General features: G+C 44.5%; 1 protein-coding gene across 1 annotated transcript; it reads right to left on the reverse strand.

Annotated features, from left to right (window-relative positions):
- Positions 1-187: 187 nt before the first annotated feature.
- On the reverse strand, positions 188-6,665 carry LOC118560868 (msx2-interacting protein-like). The gene is made up of 2 exons (XM_036132401.1): positions 6,168-6,665; positions 188-1,665 (listed from the first exon to the last, which is right to left on the reverse strand). The coding sequence occupies exons 1-2, from the start codon at positions 6,248-6,250 to the stop codon at positions 1,341-1,343; spliced, it is 408 nt and encodes a 135-aa protein (XP_035988294.1). The 5' UTR covers positions 6,251-6,665; the 3' UTR covers positions 188-1,340.
- Between the last annotated feature and the right edge of the window lie 1,856 nt (positions 6,666-8,521).

The raw sequence follows: 8,521 nt of genomic DNA on the forward strand, positions 1-8,521 counted from the left end.
GATTAATGTTCTTTCTTTCCACGGGTAGAGAGCACTAATAACAATCCCGGACCTCCTTGATGTTCATGACATTTCTTCCACAATTAAGAGTTTGTGTGCTCTCCAAACTTGAACTGGCTCCTTTGCAAATGTGGTCCACGGGTGCAACTTGGTCCCCTAGTTTTGTCCGATTCTTTAATTGTATCCATGGTTTGGGTATAGTTCCACAGTTAGAAGAGGAAGCGTTAATCCACAAAGGCGAGGTAGAGTTTACTCCATTAGACAGATTATTTAAACGCTCCAGTCAAAACCTCCAGCATGTCTCTTTATTCATACGATCCAAATGTAGTCCGAGCTGATCCTCAGCTTTTGCAAAAGGAAAAAAAAATAAAAAAATAAGCTCCACAAAAAAATGCTTGGGGAAAAAAAAAACCTCTTTTGCTCACTTGTTTTTGTTGTCTCTACTGTGCTGACTCATCAGTAGAGGTCTCCCAATGCTCAATTTGTAATGCCCTGATTAGGTATGATCCCAAAATGAAACGAAAAAAAAAAAAAAAAAAAAAAAAGTACACGAATAAATGGAGAAAAAGGAAAATGCAAACCGTACCTTTAGTATGAAGGCATATTCTTCACATGCCGTGCCATTGTTAATCCAACAGTAGGGAATGAATATCCTTTGTAGGGTATCCACATAACTCCAACCCACGAGAGAAGTGAGCCCCTCGGTGAGGTGAGAAACCAAATCAGACTAATCCAGACAATGGGGTCTTATACATGTAATGTGTTCTGGTGTCTTGGTTGATTTGTTACATGAAGAAAAGATGGGTGAAATTAATCCATCGAAACAGGGCAGGTAACTCCACATTTAGAGAAATCCCAGGGATGGCCGCTGGACCACTCTCTCTCTCTCTCTCTTTCTTTAACTCCCTCTCTCCCTCTTTTTTTCTCTCTCTCCAGTAATTTCCAATAATCCTGGGAAATTTTGCGGTATCCAATCTTTGCCCCGTGTTTTCCCGCAATTGATCACTCCACCTCAGAGAGATAAGCAAGATAACACACCTGATCCCCGGCAGCTGTTTTAACTCCTATCTGCTCAGGACAGCGACCGATGCGCTCACACACAAACATGCGTTCGTTTAGGAAACCGATCTGCGTCTAACCACTGAGTGTGACTCCAAGAGCTCTGGCTACGCTTTGAGAACCTTACAGATGATCCCAATAGGGTTTCATTCCTTAGCATGTGTTCTACTCTTTTTTCCCTACACAAGTAAATGAATAGGTGGTGGAAAGATGCTTGGCAGGAAAGGCGTTTACCACAAACCACGGTTCGCTCTGTCTTCGGAAGGGCGAACGTTCTCCACTTACCCGTCTAGCCTGCGTTCATAGCGTCCATCTCTGCTGTGAAGCGACGTGGGGGCCCCATACACGGCCCCCCCTGTCGCCCTTGTGAACCCTGACACATCCCGGCCACGTGAGCCTAAGGACAGACTATCGTCCAGCCCCCTCGCTGCACTAGGAATTGTTCCTGGTTCATTGTAATCTGTGCGTAGGTCTCTGTCCCCCATCTTGTTGATTGCATTGTGAGCCTTCTGAGCACTTTTAATGTCCACGAAATCCACAAAGGCTGCAACTCCACCCTCTGAACCTCGCTTGGGCAGGACCTTGACGCTCTCCACTCGTCCATATCTGAGGGGGGTGGGGGGTGGAGGGGGGAGACGACGAACAAAATGCATGTTAATCATCAAGGTTACACATCAAAATTCATTATTGCTTACAGTGAAAAAAAATATACTCAGTTTTATTTGTTTCAATAACAGTTTATTTTATGATTTTTTTTTAAATGCATGTGTATGTGTGCGTGTGTGTGTGTGAGAGAGAGAGATACAGAGAAACACAGTGGTTTGGTTAGTATTGCTTTCCGCTCGGTCCTTAGTTCTTACAAGGCAACAGTAACCCAGCAACTAGACTTGAACCTTGGAACGTTGCACGTTAATAAACACGTCGTATGCATGAAAAAATACTCAGGAACGTGTTAGACGGACAGGGAAATTGGGGAAAAAAAACACATTTCCTGAACAAAAAAAACTCTACTATGTTGCCGAAATATGTGTTGCTGATTTTAAGAAGCCTAAATATCATATTTTTAACCAACTGTAAACTCTTTCAAATCAATCCAACGCACGATTCTGAATCTTCAGCATCTCGACATATTTTGTTCTGTAGAGTGTTTTCAGCTGGAAAATAAAGAGGTCGCACAAAATATTTTGGTGTGATGCAACATTTTATGTCGATAGTTCCAAGGTTTCAAAGCATTTGAGGGTTCTCTTAAAGGGTTATAAGCAGTAAATATCTTACCCTTCCCTAGAAAACTCTCAAAGGCATCTTCATTAAGCGCAAATCCAGATTAGTTGGTCCTGTAGGCTGACACTCAGGACCAGTCCAAGAAGGTCCAAGGTCAAACATGACTTCTACCTTCTTATACCTTCTTCCCCAATTTCAAAAAGTCTTTGTGATTTATGCGAACAGTGTTTTATGAACCTTTAAGCCATTGTCACATCTGCATTGGGAAGTTGTTTACACAGAAGCTGACAATTATGGATGTAGGGGTTGGTGCCCCACCAATGATCCTTCTATGTAAAACCCATTCTGACAACAAAACATAGAAAGTGTTTCTAGACACTGTAACCACCTAATAAATAAGTGGAAGGAAAAACTGATGTTTTCTTAAAGTGATTTCTGTTCTACGCCACTTTATTTTTTATATTAGAGCTACCCTGACCAGAGATACCATATAAGTTCCCTTCAGTGCATGTCATTAACACAGGAAGATCATTAGAGGCACACCACCTCCTACTTCCTATTCTGAAACACATAGGCAGCAGCTTCTGTTTAAATAACAGTCTGATGTAAATGTGATTACGGTTTCGAGGTTCTTTAAAGAAACCACTACAATGTCTTTGAGACTGGAGTAGTTTTAAGATGACAGAAGTCCGTTTTGGTATTGGCCTTCCTCGAACTAGCCATTAGCTTAAGCATCCAAGTACTAACTTGTACTTAGACTAATGAAAGATTCATAAAAGGACATTAACTGCTTATTAACTTTTTTAAAAGCCTCACTTGAAAAATCATGCACTGACTTTTTACAATTATAATCTACTCCTGATGAATAAAGCTAAAGTTATGTTCAGAGCAGATATTTGGCCTGATCGGTAGGAGAATCTTATTGTATTGAAAGCTTTTGTAAAATACCATATTCACCTGCCATTTACACACTTACATACACACACACTATATATATATATATATATATATATATATATATATATATATATATATATATATATATATATATTATATATATATATATATATATATATATATATATATATATATATGCATACATACCCACACCCACAGGGTTTATCCCATCAAATTATAAGCCTGGCGAGCTACCAGAAGGCTACCCCCCAGCCTCCCCATCCAGTCTAAGCGTCATTTATTTGAGCGTTGTTAAAGTTCCCGCCCGGAAGACAACCTCCCAGTGGACATAGGCTAATGCGCTAGCTGTTACTAGCTCTGCACACACTCCATTCACGCTGTGCCCCTCCTTCAAGCTGCATGACGCAACTCTGTTACTTTATTAGGAGCAGCGTGTCCCTTGTTGCTTGTAAATTTAAGACAGCGATACCTCAAATTAAAGCGATGACCGGCACTACTTCATTTTCCACCGCACGACTGACCGTGTTTTTTTTTTTTGTTTGTTTGTTTGTTTTTTGTGAGCAGAAACATTTTCCACACATTTGTCTTTCTTTGGATAGAAACGTGTAAGTCTTCTCTCAGCCAGCTGACCAGCAATGTGCAGCACCCGCTGGCAGAGGGGTGGGGCTAAAGGCAGAGAAAATTCTGGACACTTCATTTTCTGACTTCCCATAAAAAAATGACTTTAATCTTTAATTAATTAGTAGTAGTTTTTTTATTATAACTTAGTAGAACCACTGTATATCTTAACACCGGTACCTAACCCATACTATAGTATTAGTTGGGTACTATGGGTGCTGGTAAATAAACATGCTGGGCAGCATCCAGTCCACCCACTTGCCTTTAATAAAACTGTGAATGAAATTAACTCTGTAAAGGGTTTAACGGATGCCAACCTTATTAAATCGTCAAGCCCATGCAACGAATGACAAAGCTTCCCTTTTTAATGGAGCGACGTCTGCTCGCAAGTAATCAGAAGTGCGTTGCTTTGCCGTTTGACCCAGTCAATCGGGTATCTATCAACGTATTGGCGTGCCGGGTTCCCAAAACAAGCGACCAGCCCCCGACGCCATTTTAGAAAGGCAGTTCACACTGCTTACTCATTGTGCCGTCCCCCATCTTCAATGACTTCTATCACACACTGGGCTGTCATGCACCTGCATACCCCGACTGACTACCTCTGGGTTAACGCAGGAGCTGAGGTGGCATTGCTGAAAAAGGACTCGCCAGCCCCCCCACACTCCGCTGCTGCTGCAATACCAAGCTGCCAGTCAAGTCACCACCATCCCCCCCTCAAAAAGGAAAAAAAAAAATCTATCTTTACGCACATCATACCAAGGGATTATGTAAATAAAACGGCATATAGAGAGGCAGCCCCCCTGACTGAGCCTTCTGCGGAGCGGGCTATAGAATCAGGCATGCAAGCTTCTCTTTCCCCTCACCGCATCAACCCATGCAGGACAAAAACAAAAGCTTTCCGACACCAAGCAGGATCGTTGCGTCGCTTTCAAATACGAGTGCACGCTATGTGTTTGGCACATATTACGCGTTTCAGTTTCATTGCATACATTTCTGTGTATACGTGTGATCCCGTCATGCGGGCGTTTGTGAGTGGGTTTTATCCGATATGGCGGCGTCTGTGAAGTCAAAACAAAACGCTACGTTTAGGTAGAGCATCATATTTTTATTTATTTTTTATTATTTTTTTTGCATGCAGTAGTCTGCTTGTTTCCAGCACATATGCGCGGAGGAGCGGGCTGCTATTTCCTTGACAGCCCAGAAAAGGGAAGCGAGAGCGCGCAGACAGACCGCGATAGCCCGCAGACACATTCATCCGCCAATTTACATGTTTTTTTTTTTGTTTTCTAGCATTGTGATTTTATTTTGTTACTCCAGTCCAGAAAAAAAAAAAAAAAGAATATGACGACAAAGAACCAAACGCGGATAAGCGTTTGAAAAGGGGGGTGTTTTGTGGTGTACCTGAGTTACAGAGAGGAGGATAAGGGGCTAATTTAAGAAAATATGGATCTGATCTGGCACGACTCGGAACACGCTGCGGGGCTGTGCGAGTCGACGGCAGCTGCTGCAGCTGCTGCTGCGGGGAAGCAACGCGCTCTTCATGTGGGGAGAGACCGACCATTTTTCCTGCGCACCAAAGTAAACACCAGGCAGCCCGATCCGCTGCCACACACTGCGCTCCGGGCGCTGCACGCCGGCGGCCGGGAGGAGGCTGCAACAAAGCTGCGGCGTGATCGGAGCGTCACTTCGGGACGGACGTTTCTGTTTGGCGGCAGAATCCGCCTTTTACGCCACGGACTCTGAGACTTTTTGTTTGTGTGCGTGTGTGTGTGTGTGCAGAGATCTGGTCGGAAGCGGTGTCTGTGGCACCGTCGCGGAGTCGAGCCAAACACGAGAACGTCGCTCCCACAGCAGAGGCACAAGATGCTGGCTGTGAAACGCGCTGCTTTTTTTTTTTATTATTATTTTATTTTTTTACAAATGCTCTCCAGACCCCCTCTCTGGAAGGCTGGTTTGTTTACATTGCCCGCCGCGTCTTTCGCTGTTGCGGGGGGGGATCGGGACCAAAGGTGGGCTCCGCTTAAAGTCAGTCAGTAACCTGGTGGGAAATGTGCACCCACCCAACACGAAGGGGGGCAAGTTATGGCAGGCAACGAGTGAGTGTTCCGTGGCCATATGTCTGCGAGTGGACGAGTCTCAACTCAAATTGCGGAGAGCTGACAGCACAGTTGCCAAATGGGACTTCGCTACAGGGGGAACCTCCTGCTTCATCCCGATTTCACACACACACACACGCACACACACGCACGCACACACAAATCTCACAGCGCAGACAGATGCTGGCCGTGCAGGGTAACATAAAAAACAATAAAATAACAATAAAAACACCTCCTAATGATGTTCGTACTCACCGCTTGAAGTGCTCGATAATTTTCTCCTCTCGGACATTTTCGGGTAAATTTCCCACCCATAAATGTCTGGTTTCCCGGACCATACTGTGTGCTCCTGCTCCCCGATCATACAGATGAGTTTGCTGTGTCAGTTCCCCCCCGTGCAAAATACAAAAGGTCTGCAGAATAAAAGCCGGGCGAGAAAAGGACCGTAGCCTGCTTGACGCAAAGCATTGACTGCTCGCTGTGACCCGATGTAAACCATTAGGCTGGATCCCCCTGCACGCTGGTTGATACTCTTCGCTGCGAGAGGCGCGAGCTTGCACTCTCCTCGCGAGCGCGCTCCGGTTCTGTTCCCGTGACTAGGCGCGTCCCTGACACCACGCGACCTTTGGGTGTCGAAAGAAAGCATGTAGCTTCCTAAAAAGATGCAGCAACTTCGCTTGTAAATGAGAGGCACACGGCGCAGGCGTGGCTTTGTGTGTGAACTTCTTTTCTCTCTCCACCCCCCCACCCCCTCCTCCTTCTTCCCGATGAGATAGTGCCATGCCCGTGCGCATGCGTGAGAAAACCCCTGGTTGAGCGATGGTGCTTTGACATCTGAGAAGCTCACAGGAGGATCCCATCACTGCCTGTTAAATACAGTAAGGCGAGGCGGGTTGAATGCAAAGTAAACGAGCCTATGTTTGATAACTCGAGGATGAGTCATTATTTTTATGAAGTTACTTGTATCCTGTGTACTACACACATCTCCACGATTTAAAAAAAAAATATGCACACGTTTTAACACGCCAACAGGGAGTTAGACTGAAGGTGTCTATCATTTGCCATTCAAAGCAAAGACAAAGCATCACTTGTTGAAGCCGGGATGAGCTCCAACTTTAGCTGAATCCGAGGGCTGGGGGAGAAAAAAGGTTGGTGCCTGCAACTGATGATCACAACCCAAAACTTAAACTTAAAGTAAGTTTCAACCCGCAAATGTTTGTCTATGTATTTTTCGCTTTTTTCTGTACAAGTTTTTTCTGACAACATAGCAAAACAGAATGATGGGTCTGGTAGATTTGCTGTACATCAAGTGGGATAATACAACCGAACTATCAAGATGAGCAGCATCTGGTCTCGGCAGCAAAAAGGGGTAGGACACGACAATTACGCAGAGACCAAAATGACTAACCTGGCCAGGCAGATTGATGACGTGTAACACTCTACGTTCTGCACATTATCAATCTGGGACTGCTCCCATCGAATCCGATTGGCGATTCAGCAGAACTCTTCGCGCTTATTGGGCAAAGCGACCTATATCGCTCACCTACCACAGGTTGCTTTTAGCCAATCATGGTATCAAATTAAAACGTCATGGGAAGCCATGAGATGGCAAACTAGCCAAGGCACCTCTTTCTGTTCTTTCAGAGATGAAATTGTGGATTCTGACAAAACAGATGTGGTTTGGCTGTGGGCTCCGCAGTTCTTGCTTAAACCACAATACTGCAACGTGATTGGCCCGAACCATCTTGCAGGCAATGTTGCAAAAATATCAAGGGGAAGAAGAATAGAAGAAAGATTAAGGTGATTTAGGGAAATTAGCTTGACTATTCTTAGTCGTATGTTAGATGATATGCCCTGGCTCGTTGTCTCCGTACTATCTCACCCCTAAGGTGCTTCATCAGCTGAAGTCAGGGCTCCATGCAGACCGGTCAAATTCCTCGACATCAAACTCACTAATTTATGTCGTTGTGAACTTCAGATCCAACTGAGCGCCTCAAAAAACTATTCCACAGAGTCAGGAGCATAATATTGTCAACAATTCATCAAGCATTCACTGAATCTAAGTGGACACCATAACCCTTCGTGTACTAAACGTTGCTGACTGCATTGCGTTAAGTGGAAATGTTGTCTTCCTGGCAACTGCCAAACCAAACTTATCCGCTGGATTGCCAGACAGAGGGGCATGCTTTGTCCCTCCAGAAAGCATGTCTCCAGTCCATTCAAAGCATACCTTACATTCCTCCATCCAACACTTTGCATTGCACCTGGTGATATAAGGTTTGGAATCAGCTGCCCAGCCATGGAAACCCATTCCACATGGTTCTATAGGCTCTAACTCTGAAGGCAACATAAAGTTTTCAGGTTCGTAGCGATTAGCCTGTCAGAAAGTTATTCCTCAGAATCCACCGACTGCCACTTCATGGCTGAGTTGTTGTTTTCGTTCTCAATTACTTCTAAGTTGTTACAGTACCACAGTTGACTGTGTGGAATATATAGTTAGGAGGAAATTTAACAACCGGACTTGCTGCACAGTGGCATGCTATCATGTTACCAAGCTAGAATTCCACTGAGTTCCCGAGAGCTACCCTTTTTTTCCCCCCCTTTTCAGA

This window comes from Fundulus heteroclitus, chromosome 1 (genome assembly GCF_011125445.2).
Source record: "Fundulus heteroclitus isolate FHET01 chromosome 1, MU-UCD_Fhet_4.1, whole genome shotgun sequence".
NCBI lineage: Eukaryota > Metazoa > Chordata > Actinopteri > Cyprinodontiformes > Fundulidae > Fundulus > Fundulus heteroclitus.

Coding starts and splice junctions, on each gene's coding strand:
- LOC118560868 (XM_036132401.1), bottom strand. CDS start 6,250: ATGGTCCGGGAAACCAGACATTTATGGGTGGGAAATTTACCCGAAAAT. Junction 1,666..6,167: donor ATTATCGAGCACTTCAAGCG/GTGAGTACGAAC, acceptor CACCCCCCTCAG/ATATGGACGAGTGGAGAGCG.